Raw genomic sequence first — 21116 nt, 5'->3', positions numbered from 1 at the left:
TCTGGTCTGTCTAGTCTGTCTGGTCTGTCTGGTACTGTCTGGTCTGTCTGGTCTGTCTGGTCTGCCTAGTACTGTCTGGTCTGTCTGGTACTGTCTGGGTCTGTCTGGTCTGTCTGGTACTGTCTGGTCTGTCTGGTCTGTCTGGTACTGTCTGGTACTGTCTTGTAATGTCTGGTCTGTCTGGTACTGTCTGGTCTGTCTGGTCTGTCTGGTACTGTCTTGTAATGTCTGGTCTGTCTGGTACTGTCTGGTCTGTCTGGTCTGTCTGGTACTGTCTGGTCTGTGTGGTCTGTCTAGTCTGTCTAGTACTGTCTGGCCTGTCTGATACTGTCTAGTCTGTCTGGTCTGTCTGGTCTGTCTGGTCTGTGTAGTCTGTCTGGTCTGTCTGGTACTGTCTGGTCTGTCTGGTACTGTCTGGTCTGTCTGGTCTGTCTGGTCTGTCTGGTACTGTTTGGTCTGTGTAGTCTGTCTGGTACTGTCTGGTACTGTCTTGTAATGTCTGGTCTGTCTGGTCTGTCTAGTCTGTCTGGTCTGTCTGGTACTGTCTGGTCTGTCTGGTCTGTCTGGTCTGCCTAGTACTGTCTGGTCTGTCTGGTACTGTCTGGGTCTGTCTGGTCTGTCTGGTACTGTCTGGTCTGTCTGGTCTGTCTGGTACTGTCTGGTACTGTCTTGTAATGTCTGGTCTGTCTAGTACTGTCTGGTCTGTCTGGTCTGTCTGGTCTGTCTGGTCTGTCTGGTACTGTTTGGTCTGTGTAGTCTGTCTGGTACTGTCTGGTACTGTCTGGTCTGTCTGGTACTGTCTGGTACTGTCTTGTAATGTCTGGTCTGTCTGGTCTGTCTGGTCTGTCTGGTCTGTCTGGTACTGTCTGGTACTGTCTTGTAATGTCTGGTCTGTCTGGTCTGTCTGGTACTGTCTGGTCTGTCTGGTACTGTCTGGTACTGTCTTGTAATGTCTGGTCTGTCTGGTCTGTCTAGTCTGTCTGGTCTGTCTGGTACTGTCTGGTCTGTCTGGTCTGTCTGGTCTGTCTGGTCTGTCTGGTACTGTCTAGTCTGTCTGGTCTGTCTGGTACTGTCTGGTCTGTCTGGTCTGTCTGGTACTGTTTGGTCTGTCTAGTCTGTCTGGTACTGTCTGGTCTGTCTGGTCTGTCTTGTACTGTCTGGTCTGTCTGGTCTGTCTGGTACTGTCTGGTACTGTCTTGTAATGTCTGGTCTGTCTGGTCTGTTTAGTCTGTCTGGTCTGTCTGGTCTGTCTAGTCTGTCTGGTCTGTCTTGTACTGTCTGGTACTGTCTGGTCTGTCTGGTACTGTCTGGTACTGTCTAGTCTGTCTGGTACTGTCTGGTCTGTCTGGTCTGTCTTGTACTGTCTGGTCTGTCTGGTCTGTCTGGTCTGTCTGGTCTGTCTGGTCTGTCTGGTACTGTCTGGTACTGTCTTGTAATGTCTGGTCTGTCTGGTCTGTCTAGTCTGTCTGGTCTGTCTAGTCTGTCTGGTCTGTCTGGTACTGTCTGGTACTGTCTGGTCTGTCTGGTACTGTCTGGTCTGTCTGGTCTGTCTGGTACTGTCTGGTACTGTCTGGTACTGTCTTGTAATGTCTGGTCTGTCTGGTCTGTCTGGTCTGTCTGGTACTGTCTGGTCTGTCTAGTACTGTCTAGTACTGTCTGGTCTGTCTGGTACTGTCTGGTCTGTCTGGTACTGTCTGGTCTGTCTGGTCTGTCTTGTACTGTCTGGTCTGTCTGGTCTGTCTTGTACTGTCTGGTACTGTCTTGTAATGTCTGGGCTGTCTGGTACTGTCTGGTACTGTCTGGTCTGTCTGGTCTGTCTGGTACTGTCTGGTACTGTCTTGTAATGTCTGGGCTGTCTGGTACTGTCAGGTACTGTCTGGTCTGTCTGGTACTGTCTGGTACTGTCTGGTCTGTCTTGTCTGTCTGGTCTGTCTGGTCTGTCTGGTCTGTCTGGTCTGTCTGGTCTGTCTGGTCTGTCTGGTCTGTCTGGTACTGTCTGGTCTGTCTGGTCTGTCTGGTCTGTCTAGTACTGTCTAGTACTGTCTGGTCTGTCTGGTCTGTCTGGTCTGTCTAGTACTGTCTAGTACTGTCTGGTCTGTCTGGTCTGTCTGGTCTGTCTGGTACTGTCTGGTTTGTCTGGTTTGTCTGGTACTGTCTGGTCTGTCTGGTACTGTCTGGTCTGTCTGGTCTGTCTGGTACTTTCTGGTCTTTCTAGTACTGTCTGGTACTGTCTGGTCTGTCTGGTCTGTCTAGTACTGTCTAGTACTGTCTGGTATTGTCTGGTTTGTCTGGTCTGTCTGGTACTTTCTGGTCTTTCTAGTACTGTCTGGTCTCTCTGGTACTGTCTGGTCTGTCTGGTACTGTCTGGTCTGTCTGGTCTGTCTCGTACTGTCTGGTCTTTCTAGTACTGTCTGGTCTGTCTAGTACTGCATGGTACTATCTGGTAGTCTGGTAGTCTGGTCTGTCTGGTCTGTCTGGTCTGCCTCATACTGTCTTGTTTCTGTCTGGTCTGTCTAGTCTGTCTGGTCTGTCTAGTACTGTCTGGTCTGTCTGGTACTCTATGGTCTGTCTGGTCTGTATAGTACTGTCTGGTCTGTCTAGTCTGCCTCGTACTGTCTGGTCTGTCTGGTACTGTCTGGTATTGTCTGGTCTGTCTGGTCTGTCTGGTCTGTCTGGTACTGTCTGGTCTGTCTGGTACTGTCTGGTCTGTCTGGTATTGTATGGTCTGTCTGGTACTGTCTGGTCCTGTCTTGTACTGTCTTGTACTGTCTGGTACTGTCTGGTCTGTCTGGTCTGCCTAGTACTGTCTGGTCTGTCTGGTACTGTCTGGTCTGTCTGGTCTGTCTGGTCTGTCTGGTACTGTCTAGTACTGTCTGGTCTGTCTGGTACTGTCTGGTCTGTCTAGTACTGTCTAGTCTGTCTGGTCTGTCAGGTACTGTCTGGTTTGTCTGGTACTGTCTGGTCTGTCTAGTACCCTCTGGTACTGTCTGGTCTGTCTGGTACTGTCTGGTCTGTCTGGTCTGTCTGGTATTGTCTGGTACTGTCTAGTCTGTCTGGTACTGTCTGGTCTGTCTGGTCTGTCTGGTACTGTCTGGTCTGTCTGGTCTGTCTGGTACTGTCTGGTCTGTCTGGTCTGCCTCGTACTGTCTGGTACTGTCTGGTCTGTCTGGTACTGTCTGGTCTGTCTGGTACTGTCTGGTCTGTCTGGTCTGCCTCGTACTGTCTAGTACTGTCTGGTCTGTCTAGTACTGTCTGGTCTGTCTGGTCTGTCTGGTCTGTCTGGTAATGTGCTGCCAGCGCCCACTCTATGACAGATCAGCAAAGGGCGCTGTACGAAAACCAACCATCACAAACACAAACTATCATTAAGAGTCATTAACTCTCACAGGGACAACATGTTTCAGCACGTGTTTAAATGCGGTGCTGCTATTTACAGTGAGTTGGTTACAGGAATCTTTATCTTCTCCACTTTCCAAATCAACAGAAGGCATCATGAGCGTTGCTGAAGCTAGAACACTATATTCCCAGGGACTCACAGTAACATTAGTGGAGACTTGAGTCTCAGAATCTCCTTGATTTCAGAACAGTATAGGGAGCTGTATATAATGTACAACTACATTCATAGAACATAGAGACATGACCCAGGAGAGATACTACACAGTATGTGCATTGGGCACTATACTAAACTAGATAGGCTACACTACTTGTCATTTCTTTGCACCAGATTCAACAGAAACAGCTGTGTATGTGACTGTGACAACATGTGTGACACAGATAGAAATGGAACATTCTCCCAAGTCAAACACCCCTGTGACAAACGGTTGTGTTTGCAGAAACCTGAGCAGAGCAGAGGGGTGGTTTGGGTTGTGGTGAGATGGAAGGGTACACATTCGTTGTTTCTCATCATCCTGCCTGTGTTTCAGCTCTCAGGGTGCTGTGTCTCTCACCACATCCTCTCATCGGCTGTTTCTCTCTCTCTCTCTCTCTCTCTCTCTCTCTCTCTCTCACTCTCTCTCTCTCTCTCTCTCTCACATCCTCTCGTCGGCTGTTTCTCTCTCTCTCTCTCTCTCTCTCTCTCTCTCTCTCTCTCTCTCTCTCTCTCTCTCTCTCTCTCTCTCTCACCACATCCTCTCATTGGCTGTTTCTCTCTCATCTCTCTCTCTCTCTCTCTCTCTCTCTCTCTCTCTCTCTCCACCCCCACCTCCACAAAGCTGCATGCCTCTAGGGCTCAGTTTCACCTTAACTGCTAACACCCCCCACACCCCCCCCACTCCTCTACGTGATGGAGAGAGCATCAAACTTCCTGTCACCTTGCCGTTGTTTCGTTGCTCAACCACTTATCATATTATATGCCTTTTGGCAGCAAGCATCAGTCAAATTTAATAATTATTAAGTTATTCTTAAGATCACACTGGTTGTGTCAAGAACTGCAACACTGCTGGGTTTTCCGTGTGTATCGAGAACGGTCCACCACCCAATGCTTTTGACACCTTGGAGAGTCCATGTCCCAACGAAATGAGGCTGTCCAGAGGGCAGAGGGGGTGATAAGGTGTTCCTTAAAATAGGGCTGGAAGGTGGTGATAAGATTAGCATGGGGGGGGGCAAGGGTGTATAAAGATGTGAGGTTGGGATAAGCTTGGCTTGGTAGAGGTAAAGGGGGAGAACTGGGAGGGGCTGGTGGAGAGGGATGGATTTAGTTTGGGAGGGGAGAATGAAGGACTTCATTATTCTACAATGTAAATGTATTCAATATTTGTGTGAATTTGCAAATCCATTGTAAAATGAATAAGAGTTCTTGACAGATTAGGAATCTGTATTGTTCCTCATAGTAACTCCAGATTTAATGGTGGTTATTGGTGAGAATAGAGAGGGGCTTTTATCTGGGGGATTGGGATGGGGTGACTGGGAGGGTATCAAACACTTATCTGAGGTGACTGGGATGGGGTGACTGGGAGGGTATCAAACACTTCTCTGAGGTGACTGGGATGGGGTGACTGGGATGGGGTGACTGGGAGGGTATCAAACACTTCTCTGAGGTGACTGGGATGGGGTGACTGGGATGGGGTGACTGGGATGGGGTGACTGGGATGGGGTGACTGGGATGGGGTGACTGGGAGGGTATCAAACACTTCTCTGAGGTGACTGGGATGGGGTGACTGGGATGGGGTGACTGGGATGGGGTGACTGGGAGGGTATCAGACACTTCTCTGAGGTGACTGGGATGGGGTGACTGGGAGGGTATCAGACACTTCTCTGAGGTGACTGGGATGGGGTGACTGGGAGGGCATCAGACACTTCTCTGAGGTGACTGGGATGGGGTGACTGGGAGGGTATCAGACACTTCTCTGAGGTGACTGGGATGGGGTGACTGGGAGGGCATCAGACACTTCTCTGAGGTGACTGGGATGGGGTGACTGGGAGGGCATCAGACACGTCTCTGAGGTGACTGGGATGGGGTGACTGGGATGGGGTGACTGGGATGGGGTGACTGGGATGGGGTGACTGGGATGGGGTGACTGGGATGGGGTGACTGGGATGGGGTGACTGGGAGGGCATCAGACACTTCTCTGAGGTGACTGGGATGGGGTGACTGGGATGGGGTGACTGGGATGGGGTGACTGGGAGGGGTATCAGACACTTCTCTGAGGTGACTGGGATGGGGTGACTGGGAGGGCATCAGACACTTCTCTGAGGTGACTGGGATGGGGTGACTGGGATGGGGTGACTGGGAGGGTATCAGACACTTCTCTGAGGTGACTGGGATGGGGTGACTGGGAGGGTAACAGACACTTCTCTGAGGTGACTGGGATGGGGTGACTGGGAGGGTAACAGACACTTCTCTGAGGTGACTGGGATGGGGTGTCTGGGATGGGGTGACTGGGATGGGGTGACTGGGAGGGTATCAGACACTTCTCTGAGGTGACTGGGATGGGGTGACTGGGAGGGTAACAGACACTTCTCTGAGGTGACTGGGATGGGGTGACTGGGAGGGTAACAGACACTTCTCTGAGGTGACTGGGATGGGGTGACTGGGATGGGGTGACTGGGAGGGTATCAGACACTTCTCTGAGGTGACTGGGATGGGGTGACTGGGATGGGGTGACTGGGATGGGGTGACTGGGAGTGTATCAAACACTTCTCTGAGGTGACTGGGATGGGGTGTCTGGGATGGGGTGACTGGGATGGGGTGACTGGGAGGGTATCAAACACTTCTCTGAGGTGACTGGGATGGGGTGACTGGGATGGGGTGACTGGGAGGGTATCAGACACTTCTCTGAGGTGACTGGGATGGGGTGACTGGGATGGGGGTGACTGGGATGGGGTGACTGGGAGGGTATCAAACACTTCTCTGAGGTGACTGGGATGGGGTGACTGGGATGGGGTGACTGGGGAGGGTATCAGACACTTATCTGAGGTGACTGGGATGGGGTGACTGGGAGGGTAACAGACACTTCTCTGAGGTGACTGGGATGGGGTGACTGGGATGGGGTGACTGGGAGGGTATCAAACACTTCTCTGAGGTGACTGGGATGGGGTGACTGGGATGGGGTGACTGGGAGGGTATCAGACACTTCTCTGAGGTGACTGGGATGGGGTGACTGGGATGGGGTGACTGGGAGGGTATCAGACACTTCTCTGAGGTGACTGGGATGGGGTGACTGGGAGGGTATCAAACACTTCTCTGAGGTGACTGGGATGGGGTGACTGGGATGGTATCAAACACTTCTCTGAGGTGACTGGGATGGGGTGACTGGGATGGGGTGACTGGGAGGGTATCAGACACTTCTCTGAGGTGACTGGGATGGGGTGACTGGGAGGGTATCAAACACTTCTCTGAGGTGACTGGGATGGGGTGACTGGGGAGGGTATTAGACACTTCTCTGAGGTGACTGGGATGGGGTGACTGGGAGGGTATCAGACACTTCTCTGAGGTGACTGGGATGGGGTGACTGGGAGGGTATCAGACACTTCTCTGAGGTGACTGGGTGGAGTGACTGGGATGGGGTGACTGGGAGGGTATCAAACACTTCTCTGAGGTTTCTGGGATGGGGTGACTGGTATGGGGTGACTGGGAGGGCATCAGACACTTCTCTGAGGTGACTGGGATGGGGTGACTGGGAGGGTATCAGACACTTCTCTGAGGTGACTGGGGTGGAGTGACTGGGATGGGGTGACTGGGGAGGGTATCAGACACTTCTCTGAGGTGACTGGGATGGGGTGACTGGGATGGGGTGACTGGGAGGGTATCAGACACTTCTCTGAGGTGTCTGGGATGGGGTGACTGGGATGGGGTGACTGGGAGGGTAACAGACACTTCTCTGAGGTGACTGGGATGGGGTGACTGGGAGGGTATTAGACACTTCTCTGAGGTGACTGGGATGGGGTGACTGGGAGGGCATCAGACACTTCTCTGAGGTGACTGGGATGGGGTGACTGGGATGGAGTGACTGGGAGGGCATCAGACACTTCTCTGAGGTGACTGGGATGGAGTGACTGGGAGGGCATCAGACACTTCTCTGAGGTGACTGGGATGGGGTGACTGGGATGGGGTGACTGGGAGGGCATCAGACACTTCTCTGAGGTGACTGGGATGGAGTGACTGGGAGGGCATCAGACACTTCTCTGAGGTGACTGGGATGGGGTGACTGGGATGGGGTGACTGGGATGGGGTGACTGGGATGGGGTGACTGGGAGGGCATCAGACACTTCTCTGAGGTGACTGGGATGGGGGGACTGGGAGGGTATCAAACACTTCTCTGAGGTGACTGGGATGGGGTGACTGGGAGGGTATCAGACACTTCTCTGAGGTGACTGGGATGGGGTGACTGGGATGGGGTGACTGGGAGGGTATCAGACACTTCTCTGAGGTGACTGGGATGGGGTGACTGGGAGGGTATCAGACACTTCTCTGAGGTGACTGGGATGGGGTGACTGGGAGGGTATCAGACACTTCTCTGTGGTGACTGGGATGGGGTGACTGGGAGGGTATCAGACACTTCTCTGAGGTGACTGGGATGGGGTGACTGGGAGGGTAACATACACTTCTCTGAGGTGACTGGGATGGGGTGACTGGGAGGGCATCAGACACTTCTCTGAGGTGACTGGGATGGGGTGACTGGGATGGGGTGACTGGGATGGGGTGACTGGGATGGGGTGACTGGGATGGGGTGACTGGGATGGGGTGACTGGGATGGGGTGACTGGGAGGGTATCAGACACTTCTCTGAGGTGACTGGGATGGGGTGACTGGGAGGGTATCAGACACTTCTCTGAGGTGACTGGGATGGGGTGACTGGGAGGGCATCAGACACTTCTCTGAGGTGACTGGGATGGGGTGACTGGGATGGGGTGACTGGGAGGGTATCAGACACTTCTCTGAGGTGACTGGGATGGGGTGACTGGGAGGGTAACAGACACTTCTCTGAGGTGACTGGGATGGGGTGACTGGGAGGGTAACAGACACTTCTCTGAGGTGACTGGGATGGGGTGTCTGGGATGGGGTGACTGGGATGGGGTGACTGGGAGGGTATCAGACACTTCTCTGAGGTGACTGGGATGGGGTGACTGGGAGGGTAACAGACACTTCTCTGAGGTGACTGGGATGGGGTGACTGGGAGGGTAACAGACACTTCTCTGAGGTGACTGGGATGGGGTGACTGGGATGGGGTGACTGGGAGGGTATCAGACACTTCTCTGAGGTGACTGGGATGGGGTGACTGGGATGGGGTGACTGGGATGGGGTGACTGGGGAGGGTATCAAACACTTCTCTGAGGTGACTGGGATGGGGTGTCTGGGATGGGGTGACTGGGATGGGGTGACTGGGAGGGTATCAAACACTTCTCTGAGGTGACTGGGATGGGGTGACTGGGATGGGGTGACTGGGAGGGTATCAGACACTTCTCTGAGGTGACTGGGATGGGGTGACTGGGATGGGGTGACTGGGATGGGGTGACTGGGAGGGTATCAAACACTTCTCTGAGGTGACTGGGATGGGGTGACTGGGATGGGGTGACTGGGAGGGTATCAGACACTTATCTGAGGTGACTGGGATGGGGTGACTGGGAGGGTAACAGACACTTCTCTGAGGTGACTGGGATGGGGTGACTGGGATGGGGTGACTGGGAGGGTATCAAACACTTCTCTGAGGTGACTGGGATGGGGTGACTGGGATGGGGTGACTGGGAGGGTATCAGACACTTCTCTGAGGTGACTGGGATGGGGTGACTGGGATGGGGTGACTGGGAGGGTATCAGACACTTCTCTGAGGTGACTGGGATGGGGTGACTGGGAGGGTATCAAACACTTCTCTGAGGTGACTGGGATGGGGTGACTGGGATGGTATCAAACACTTCTCTGAGGTGACTGGGATGGGGTGACTGGGATGGGGTGACTGGGGGGTATCAGACACTTCTCTGAGGTGACTGGGATGGGGTGACTGGGAGGGTATCAAACACTTCTCTGAGGTGACTGGGATGGGGTGACTGGGAGGGTATTAGACACTTCTCTGAGGTGACTGGGATGGGGTGACTGGGAGGGTATCAGACACTTCTCTGAGGTGACTGGGATGGGGTGACTGGGAGGGTATCAGACACTTCTCTGAGGTGACTGGGGTGGAGTGACTGGGATGGGGTGACTGGGAGGGTATCAAACACTTCTCTGAGGTTTCTGGGATGGGGTGACTGGTATGGGGTGACTGGGAGGGCATCAGACACTTCTCTGAGGTGACTGGGATGGGGTGACTGGGAGGGTATCAGACACTTCTCTGAGGTGACTGGGGTGGAGTGACTGGGATGGGGTGACTGGGAGGGTATCAGACACTTCTCTGAGGTGACTGGGATGGGGTGACTGGGATGGGGTGACTGGGAGGGTATCAGACACTTCTCTGAGGTGTCTGGGATGGGGTGACTGGGATGGGGTGACTGGGAGGGTATTAGACACTTCTCTGAGGTGACTGGGATGGGGTGACTGGGAGGGCATCAGACACTTCTCTGAGGTGACTGGGATGGGGTGACTGGGATGGAGTGACTGGGAGGGCATCAGACACTTCTCTGAGGTGACTGGGATGGAGTGACTGGGGAGGGCATCAGACACTTCTCTGAGGTGACTGGGATGGGGTGACTGGGATGGGGTGACTGGGAGGGCATCAGACACTTCTCTGAGGTGACTGGGATGGAGTGACTGGGAGGGCATCAGACACTTCTCTGAGGTGACTGGGATGGGGTGACTGGGATGGGGTGACTGGGATGGGGTGACTGGGATGGGGTGACTGGGAGGGCATCAGACACTTCTCTGAGGTGACTGGGATGGGGGGACTGGGAGGGTATCAAACACTTCTCTGAGGTGACTGGGATGGGGTGACTGGGAGGGTATCAGACACTTCTCTGAGGTGACTGGGATGGGGTGACTGGGATGGGGTGACTGGGAGGGTATCAGACACTTATCTGAGGTGACTGGGATGGGGTGACTGGGAGGGTATCAGACACTTCTCTGAGGTGACTGGGATGGGGTGACTGGGAGGGTATCAGACACTTATCTGAGGTGACTGGGATGGGGTGACTGGGAGGGCATCAGACACTTCTCTGAGGTGACTGGGATGGGGTGACTGGGAGGGTAGCAGACACTTCTCTGAGGTGACTGGGATGGGGTGACTGGGAGGGTAGCAGACACTTCTCTGAGGTGACTGGGATGGGGTGACTGGGATGGGGTGACTGGGAGGGTAACATACACTTCTCTGAGGTGACTGGGATGGGGTGACTGGGAGGGTAGCAGACACTTCTCTGAGGTGACTGGGATGGGGTGACTGGGAGGGTATCAGACACTTCTCTGAGGTGACTGGGATGGGGTGACTGGGATGGGGTGACTGGGAGGGTAGCAGACACTTCTCTGAGGTGACTGGGATGGGGTGACTGGGAGGGTAGCAGACACTTCTCTGAGGTGACTGGGATGGGGTGACTGGGATGGGGTGACTGGGATGGGGTGACTGGGAGGGTATCAGACACTTCTCTGAGGTGTCTGGGATGGGGTGACTGGGATGGGGTGACTGGGATGGGGTGACTGGGAGGGTATCAGACACTTCTCTGAGGTGACTGGGATGGGGTGACTGGGATGGGGTGACTGGGAGGGTATCAGACACTTCTCTGAGGTGACTGGGATGGGGTGACTGGGAGGGTAACAGACACTTCTCTGAGGTGACTGGGATGGGGTGACTGGGAGGGTATCAGACACTTCTCTGAGGTGACTGGGATGGGGTGACTGGGAGGGTAACAGACACTTCTCTGGGGTGACTGGGATGGAGTGACTGGGAGGGTAACAGACACTTCTCTGAGGTGACTGGGATGGGGTGACTGGGAGGGTAGCAGACACTTCTCTGAGGTGTCTGGGATGGGGTGACTGGAATGGGGTGACTGGGATGGGGTGACTGGGAGGGTATCATACACTTCTCTGAGGTGACTGGGATGGGGTGACTGGGATGGGGTGACTGGGAGGGCATCAGACACTACTCTGAGGTGACTGGGATGGGGTGACTGGGATGGGGTGACTGGGAGGGTATCAGACACTTCTCTGAGGTGACTGGGATGGGGTGACTGGGATGGGGTGACTGGGAGGGCATCAGACACTTCTCTGAGGTGACTGGGATGGGGTGACTGGGAGGGTATCAGACACTTCTCTGAGGTGACTGGGAGGGTATCAGACACTTCTCTGAGGTGACTGGGATGGAGTGACTGGGATGGGGTGACTGGGAGGGCATCAGACACTTCTCTGAGGTGACTGGGATGGGGTGACTGGGATGGGGTGACTGGGAGGGTATCAGACACTTCTCTGAGGTGACTGGGATGGGGTGACTGGGAGGGTATCAGACACTTCTCTGAGGTGACTGGGATGGGGTGACTGGGATGGGGTGACTGGGAGGGCATCAGACACTTCTCTGAGGTGTCTGGGATGGGGTGACTGGGATGGGGTGACTGGGAGGGCATCAGACACTTCTCTGAGGTGACTGGGATGGGGTGACTGGGATGGGGTGACTGGGAGGGCATCAGACACTTCTCTGAGGTGACTGGGATGGGGTGACTGGGAGGGTATCAGACACTTCTCTGAGGTGACTGGGATGGGGTGACTGGGAGGGTAACAGACACTTCTCTGAGGTGACTGGGATGGGGTGACTGGGATGGGGTGACTGGGATGGGGTGACTGGGATGGGGTGACTGGGAGGGTAACAGACACTACTCTGAGGTGACTGGGATGGGGTGACTGGGAGGGTAACAGACACTACTCTGAGGTGACTGGGATGGGGTGACTGGGAGGGTAACAGACACTACTCTGAGGTGACTGGGATGGGGTGACTGGGAGGGTAACAGACACTACTCTGAGGTGACTGGGATGGGGTGACTGGGAGGGTAACAGACACTTCTCTGGGGTGACTGGGATGGAGTGACTGGGAGGGTAACAGACACTACTCTGAGGTGTCTGGGATGGGGTGACTGGGAGGGTAACAGACACTACTCTGAGGTTTGCGTGGGGCCTCCACTCACCCCTCATCTAGGTGGACCAACTCTCACCAAGTAGACCCCCACCAACCACTATACTGTCATTTAGTTTATAAGGTAATACAACCGACCACAGTACTTAAGTGTCAGTCTTAATTCATTGTATGGACAGTGCCTTCGGAAAGTATTCAGACTCCTTGACTTGTTCCACATTTTGTTACGTTACATCTTTATTCTAAAATGGATTACATGTATATTTTCCCCTCATCATTGCGAAAACAGGCTTTTCAAAATTTTAGCAAATTTATACAAAAAATAAAAACAGAAATACCCTATTGACATAAGTCTTCAGACCGTTTGCTATGAGACTCGAAATGGAGCTCAGGTGCATCCTGTTTCCATTGATCATCCTTGAGATGTTTCTATAACTTGATTGGAGACCACCTGTGGTAAATTATTTTGATTGGACATGATTTGGAAAGGCACACACCTGTCTATATAAGGTCCCACAGTTGACAGTGCATGTCAGAGGAAAACCAAGCCATGAGGTTGAAGGAATTATCTGTAGCTCTACGAGACAGGATTGTGTCGAGGCACAGATCTGGGGAAGGGTACCAAAACATTTATGTAGCATTGAAGGTCCCCAAGAACACTGTGGACTCCATCATTCTTAAATGGAAGAAGTTTAGAACCACCAAGACTCTTCCTAGAGTTGGCCACCCGGCCAAACTGATCAATTGGGGGAGAAGGGCCTTGGTCAGGGAGGTTACCAAGAACCCAATGGTCACTCTGACAGAGCTCTAGAGTTCCTCTGTGGAGATGGGAGGACCTTCCAGAAGGAGAACCATCTCTGCAGCACTCCACCAATCATGCCTTTATGGTAGAGTGGCCAGACGAAAGCCACTCCTCAGTAAAAGGCACACGACAGCTCACTTGTAGTTTGCCAAAAGGCACCTAAAGGACTCTCAGACAATGAGAAAATAGATACTCTGGTCTGATGAAACCAAGATTGAACTCGTTGGCCTGAATGCCAAGCGTCACGTCTGGAGGAAACCTTGCACCATCCCTACGGTGAAGCATGGTGGTGGCAGCATCATGCTGTGGGGAGGTTTTTCAGCGGCAGGGACTGGGAGACTAGCCAGGATCGAGGGAAAGATTAACGGAGCAAAGTACAGAGAAATCCTTAATGAAAAGCGCTCAGGACCTCAGACTGGGGCAATGGTTCACCTTCTAACAGGACAACAACCCCAAGCACACAGCCAAGACAACGCAGGAGTGGCTTTGGGACAAGTCCCTGAATGTCCTTGAGCAAGGCGCTCTAGAGCAGGGGTGTCAAAGTCAAATGGACGGAGGGCCAAATAAAAAATTTAGCTACAAGCCGAGGGCCGGACTGTTCGAATGTTCATTGAAAAATTTTTAAATGACGCATATAGTCTAGTGAACCTAATTGAACCTACTGAAAACCTAACAAATATATTCCAATATGATCAGATAAATAAAGCAATATTTTCTTATGGCTCTGTCAGTAATCTTTAATTTTCAACAGACACAAAAGACAAATTTCCTTTATAAAAAAATCCCCATAACATGAACATTAAATGAAAGAAACCGGTATTCAAGGCACCATCAGTAGCCTATATTTTCTATTTTAGCAAAAGTGGGCTAAATTTACTTCAAAGAAAAAACAATAATAGCAATTTTCTATCATCCACTCAACTGAAATATTTTAAAATATAATTGGATTGAAATACAATAAAATAAAGTGCAAAAATCTATTAATCAAAAACAACACTTTGTTTAAGGAGAAGTAACATGCAGTGAAAACAAATATTAAACTTTAACTTTTAAACTTGAACTGAGTAAAAACTCTAAATATGTGATTGCACAGTAATGTTCACTTGTTTGAGGTTGAGGGTGATACTTGGTGGTGTCCCATCTTTTCCACAAGTTCATCAATGTTCGGGGTAAGGCTCTGAGCTGAGGAAATCCTCAGAATTGAGTGGAGGTGTTCAGCAGTAAGTCGACTTCTGTGTGATGTTTTGTTCAGGTTCATCAAAGAAAAAGTTGTTCACACAGGTATGTGCTGCCAAACATAGACAACGTTTGAGCAGCCTGGATGCGCAGCTGGGGCATTGTGTCGGGGAGGAAACGGGCGAACTCCGCAGCACCCACTGCCGCATATTTTGCCCTCAGTGCATCATTGCATTGGAGGTCAATCAACTCCATTTGGAGGTTTGGTGGTGAGCTTTCCACGTCAACAGCAAATGGGTTACCGAGCAGTTCCAACCTGCTTTTTGTGCTTCAAAGTCAGCAAATCGGCGTCGAAAGTCAGCGGCAAGCATACCTATTTTATCAGCCAACTGTGCGCTCGGGAACGCACTGGTAGAGAGCTTCTTTTCATGGTCTGGCATATACTCCGACTCCCACCTTGTTTGAAACCCCCGGTTCTCAGTGTCCACCTTCCGTTTTGCCATTTTTGATGGGTATCTGAAAGTTAATTTTACTGTGATGCTGACGACTGCTGTGCCAATAAATATTGAAATGAAGCAGCCTACTGCTCGGTGCGTCACCGTTGCATTGTGGGAAATGTAGTATTGGTGCGTGTAAAAGATCTGCGGGCTGCCGGCTTGCTGCGGTCTGCGGGCCGGTTCTAATAATAAATCAAGATCATCCCAGGGGCCGTAAAAAACCTTCTCGCGGGCCGGATGTAGCCCGCGGGCCTTGACTCTGACATATGTGCTCTAGAGGGTGGTGCGGTCTGCACAACGCATCACCGGGGCAAACTACCTGTCCTCCATGACACCTACACCACCCGATGTCACAGGAAGGCCAAAAAGATCATCAAGGACAACAACCACCCGAACTGCCTGTTCACCCCGCTATCATCCAGAAGGCGGGATCAGTACAGGTGCATCAAAGCTGGGACCGAGAGACTGAAGAACAGCTTCTATCTCAAGGCCATTAGACTGTTAAACAGCCATCACTAACTTAGAGAGGCTGCTGCCTACATTGAGACCCACTCACTGGCCATTTTAATAAATGGAACACTTGTCACTTTAAACAATGTCACTTTAATAATGTTTACATATCTTGCATTACTCATCTCATATGTATATACTGTACTCTATACCATCTACTGCATCTTGATGTAATACATGTATCACTAGCCACTTTATATAATGTTTACATACCCTACATTACTCATCTCACATGTATATACTGTACTCTATACCATCTACTGCATCTTGATGTAATACATGTATCACTAGCCACTTTATATAATGTTTACATACCCTACATTACTCATCTCACATGTATATACTGTACTCTATACCATCTACTGCATCTTGCCTACACCGTTCGGCCATCACTCATCCATTTATTTATGTATATGTACATATTCTTATCCCTTTACACTTGTGTATTTAAAGTAGTTGTTGTGAAATTGTTAGGTTAGATTACTTAGTTAGATATTACTGCACTGTCGGAACTAGAAGCACAAGCATTTCGCTGCACTCGCATTAACCTCTGCTAACCATGTGTATGTGACAAATAAAATTGGATTTGATTTGAGTGGCTCAACCAGAGCCCGGACTTGAACCTGATCGAACATCTAGAGAGACCTGAAAATAGCTGTGCAGCGACGCTCCCCATCCAACCTGACAGAGCTTGAGAGGATCTGCAGAGAAGAATGGGAGAAACTCCCCAAATACAGGTGTGCCAAGCTTGTAGCCTCACTGCCAAAGGTGGTTCAACAAGGTATTGAGTAAAGGGCCTGAATACTTATGTAAATGTGATATTTCTGTTTTTTAATATTTTATAAATTTGCTAACATTTCTAAAACCTGTTTTTGATTTTGTCATTATGGGGTATTATGTTTAGATTGATGAAAGAAATAATATTTGATCAATTTTAGAACAAGGCTGAAAAGTAAAAAGAAATTGAATCTGAATACTTCCTGAATGCACCCCAATGGGCGATTCTCATCTCATTAGTCTTCGTCAAGAAACATATACTAAAAAACTTCGAAGTCAATCAATCTGCCATCATTAACACAATGGAAAAAACCAAATCATTAATTTTTATATATTGAAATTCCACATATTAACTTTTAATAAGGCAGACCTGTTAATTTCAATAAATTCCAGGTAACTACCTCATGAAGCTGGTTGAGAGAATGCCAAGAGTGTCCAAAGCTACAATGTAGAAAATAGTAAAAATAAAGAAAAACCCTTGAATGAGTGTCCAAACCTTTGACTGGTACTGTAAATACTGTAACAAGTGTTCCTAATGTTTCGCTCAGTGTTCAACTTGCATGATTTTAGACATCAACTGAAAGTTTTGAACTGTTGTGAACGCAACTCCCTTATTTGTGGAAAAATAAGATGTGACTCAGATGAATTCATAAAAATGTCTAAAAACATGTTTTCCCTTTGTCATTATGGGGTATTGTGTGTAGATGGGTAAATGTGTTTATATTTAATCAATTTTGAATAAAAATGTTTTTAATCCAGGCTGTAACAACAAAATAACACGGAATACTTTCTGAAGGCGATGTATATCTGTTCCACCTGAGCGTCGGTAGGTCTGAGACCATGATGCACTGCAGCGCTGCAGAGTGTCACGGAAACTTCCTCTGTGTGGGCAGGAAAGCAGGAAGCGGTGTGTTTCTCAGAAATCGGGCGTGATACAGACATAAACATCACAATATACTCCCTCGATGGAAAGAAACAGTTGAAATCAAAATTGTAGATAGTTTCTGCTCCAAAAGGCCAAGACATGGTAGAAAGAGTCTGTCTCATTTCAGGTGTCACGTCCTGACCTTAGTTCCTTTTTTATGTCTCTGTTTTAGTTTGGTCAGTGAGTTGGGGTGGGCATTCTATGTTGTGTGTTCTAGGTTTTGTATTTCTGTGTTTGGCCTGGTATAGTTCCCAATCAGAGGCAGCTGTCGATCGTTGTCTCTGATTGAGAACCATACTTAGGCAGCCTGTTTTCCCGCTATGGGTTGTGGGTAGTTGTTTTCTGTGTCTGTGTTTCACCATACAGAACTGTTTTGTTTTCGTTTCACTCTCTTTGTTATTTTGTTTAGTGTTTCTGTTCCAATGAATATAACATGAACATTTACCACGCTGCGCATTGGTCCGATCCTTCCTATTCCTCATCAGAAGAGGAAGAGAACCGTTACATCAGGTGAAGTTATATATTTACCATGTCTTGACCTTATTTCAGGTGTCATGTCCTGTATCTGGGTAATGTCACAAACAGTGTATCATGTTCAGTCAACACCCACATGCTGGGAGGGACTGTAAACAGGACTACTTGCCAGTATGTGTTTTAAAGAGCCTGATAATGACTGGGTATTGAGTCATGAAATGAGCTCTTTGAGGGAAGTCAGTCGTAATGAATCATTCAAAGGTTTCAACATTACCAACTTCTCTCAGGTGGAAAAAAGTGTCAGTCAAATAGTCACATTTCCAACTTTATTATTGAGTAACAAGTGAGTAATATAGTAACAAGTGAGTAATATAGTAACAAGTGAGTAATATAGTAACAAGTGAGTATATAGTAACAAGTGAGTAATATAGTAACAAGTGAGTATATAGTAACAAGTGAGTAATATAGTAACAAGTGAGTAATATAGTAACAAGTGAGTAATATAGTAACAAGTGAGTATATAGTAACATGTGAGTATATAGTAACAAGTGAGTAATATAGTAACAAGTGAGTAATATAGTAACAAGTGAGTATATAGTAACAAGTGAGTGATATAGTATCAGGTGAGTATATAGTAACATGTGAGTAATATAGTAACATGTGAGTAATATAGTAACAAATGAGTAATATAGTAACAAGTGAGTAATATAGTAACACGTGAGTAATATAGTAACAAGTGAGTAATATAGTAACAAGTGAGTAATATAGTAACAAGTGAGTAATATAGTAACAAGTGAGTATATAGTAACAAGTGAGTAATATAGTAACAGGTGAGTATATAGTAACATGAGTAATATAGTAACAAGTGAGTAATATAGTAACAAGTGAGTAATATAGTAACAAGTGAGTAATATAGTAACAGGTGAGTAATATAGTAACAGGTGAGTATATAGTAACAAGTGAGTATATAGTAACAAGTGAGTAATATAGTAACAAGTGAGTAATATAGTAACAAGTGAGTAATATAGTAACAAGTGAGTAATATAGTAACAAGTGAGTATATAGTAACAAGTGAGTAATATAGTAACAAGTGAGTAATATAGTAACAAGTGAGTATATAGTAACAAGTGAGTAATATAGTAACAAGTGAGTATATAGTAACAAGTGAGTAATATAGTAACAAGTGAGTAATATAGTAACAAGTGAGTATATAGTAACAAGTGAGTAATATAGTAACAAGTGAGTAATATAGTAACAGGTGAGTATATAGTAACAAGTGTTGATGAAAATCAACCAAATGTATTTTAGGAAGCCCTTCTCTACTATAGCAGATGTCACAACGTGTTAAAGACAACGTTATCTGACAACTCAGACTGACACTTGAACAGACTAATTATATATATATTTTATTTAACCTTTATTTAATTCGGCAAGTCAGTACAAAACAAATTCTTATTTATAATGTCGGCCTGCCGGGGCCAAACCCGGACGCCTCTATTTGCACATTATTGAATGTTTTGTTCATCAGGAAAACATTGAAATTGGAAAGCAACATATATTTATACTGTACACACTATGACGTCATTCCTGCAGCAAAAATCAACAAAAATGAACATAAATGGAGGTTTTGTAAGTTAATGGAAAATGTAAATGTTTTTTTGACACACTTCCTGAATGAACTCATATACACTGAGTGAACAAAACATTATGAACACCTGCTCTTTCCATGACATAAATTGGCCAGGTGAATCCAGGCGAAAGCTATGATTGTTAAATCCAGTCAGTGTAGATGAAGGGGAGGAGACGGGTTAAAGAAGGATGTTTAAGCCTGGAGACAATAGAGACATGGATTGTGTATGTGTGTCATTCAGAGGGTGAATGGGTAAGACAAAATATTTAAGTGCCTTTGAACGGGGTATGGTAGTAGGTGCCAGGCACACTGGTTGTGTCAAGAACTGCAACGCTGCTGGGTTTTTCACACTCAACAGTTTCCCGTGTTTATCAAGAATGGTCCACCACCCAAAGGACATCCAGCCAACTTGACACAACTGTGCCAGCCTGTGCATCCCTGTGGAACGCTTTCAACACCTTGTAGAGTCAACATGGACCAGCATCCCTGTGGAACGCTTTTGACACCTTGTAGAGTCAACATGGACCAGCATCCCTGTGGAACGCTTTCAACACCTTGTAGAGTCAACATGGACCAGCATCCCTGTGGAACGCTTTTTGACACCTTGTAGAGTCAACATGGACCAGCATCCATGTGGAACGCTTTCGACACCTTGTAGAGTCAACATGGACCAGCATCCCTGTGGAACGCTTTCGACACCTTGTAGAGTCAACATGGGCCAGCATCCCTGTGGAACGCTTTCAACACCTTGTAGAGTCAACATGGGCCAGCATCCCTGTGGAACGCTTTGGACACCTTGTAGAGTCAACATGGGCCAGCATCCCCGTGGAACGCTTTCAACACCTTGTAGAGTCAACATGGGCCAGCATCCCTGTGGAACGCTTTGGACACCTTGTAGAGTCAACATGGGCCAGCATCCCCGTGGAACGCTTTCAACACCTTGTAGAGTCAACATGGACCAGCATCCCTGTGGAACGCTTCCCACACCTTGTAGAGTCAACATGGACCAGCATCCCTGTGGAACGCTTTCAACACCTTGTAGAGTCAACATGGACCAGCATCCCTGTGGAACGCTTTCAACACCTTGTAGAGTCAACATGGACCAGCATCCCTGTGGAACGCTTTCAACACCTTGTAGAGTCAACATGGACCAGCATCCCTGTGGAACGCTTTCAACACCTTGTAGAGTCAACATGGACCAGCATCCCTGTGGAACGCTTCCCACACCTTGTAGAGTCAACATGGACCAGCATCCCTGTGGAACGCTTTCAACACCTTGTAGAGTCCATGACCCCGAGGAATTCAAGGGGGAGGATGAGGAAGGTGTTCTTAATGTTTTGTACACTCAGTGAATACATGAAGAAAGATACTGTTTATTGGGGATGATAAAATACATCCTCACATTGTATAGGAAGTGACAGATAATAGACAGCACACTACATTGTAATCACATGATAGAAATGGGTTTGTCCTTCGTCCCAAATGGAATCCTTTTCCCTTTATAGTGCACTACATTATAGTGCACTACTTTATAGAGCACTACTTTATAGAGCACTACTTTATAGAGCACTACTTTATAGAGCACTACTTTATAGAGCACTACTTTATAGAGCACTACTTTATAGTGCACTACTTTATAGAGCACTACTTTATAGTGCACTACTTTATAGAGCACTACTTTATAGAGCACTACTTTTAGTGCTCTACTTTATAGTACACTACTTTATAGTGCACTACTTTATAGAGCACTACTTTATAGAACAATACTTTTTAGTGCTCTACTTTATAGTGCACTAGAGCTCTGGTGAAAAGTAGTGCACTAAAAGTAGTGCTCTATAAAGAGAGCA

The 21116-nt window shown here is 48.5% G+C and overlaps 1 protein-coding gene across 1 annotated transcript in view; it reads right to left on the bottom strand.

Moving 5' to 3' along the window:
- LOC135529221 (basic proline-rich protein-like) overlaps positions 1-14959 on the bottom strand; it is a 39079-nt gene extending 24120 nt beyond the window's left edge. The window contains exon 1 of the mRNA XM_064958072.1: positions 14830-14959. Coding sequence (XP_064814144.1) covers positions 14830-14959 — 130 coding nt within the window. The remainder of the gene's footprint in view (positions 1-14829) is intronic.
- Positions 14960-21116: the final 6157 nt, after the last annotated feature.

Source organism: Oncorhynchus masou, unplaced genomic scaffold (genome assembly GCF_036934945.1).
Source record: "Oncorhynchus masou masou isolate Uvic2021 unplaced genomic scaffold, UVic_Omas_1.1 unplaced_scaffold_1122, whole genome shotgun sequence".
Lineage (NCBI taxonomy): Eukaryota > Metazoa > Chordata > Actinopteri > Salmoniformes > Salmonidae > Oncorhynchus > Oncorhynchus masou.
Note: the sequence above shows the minus strand (reverse complement) of the source record. Positions and strands in the feature narration are given on the sequence as shown.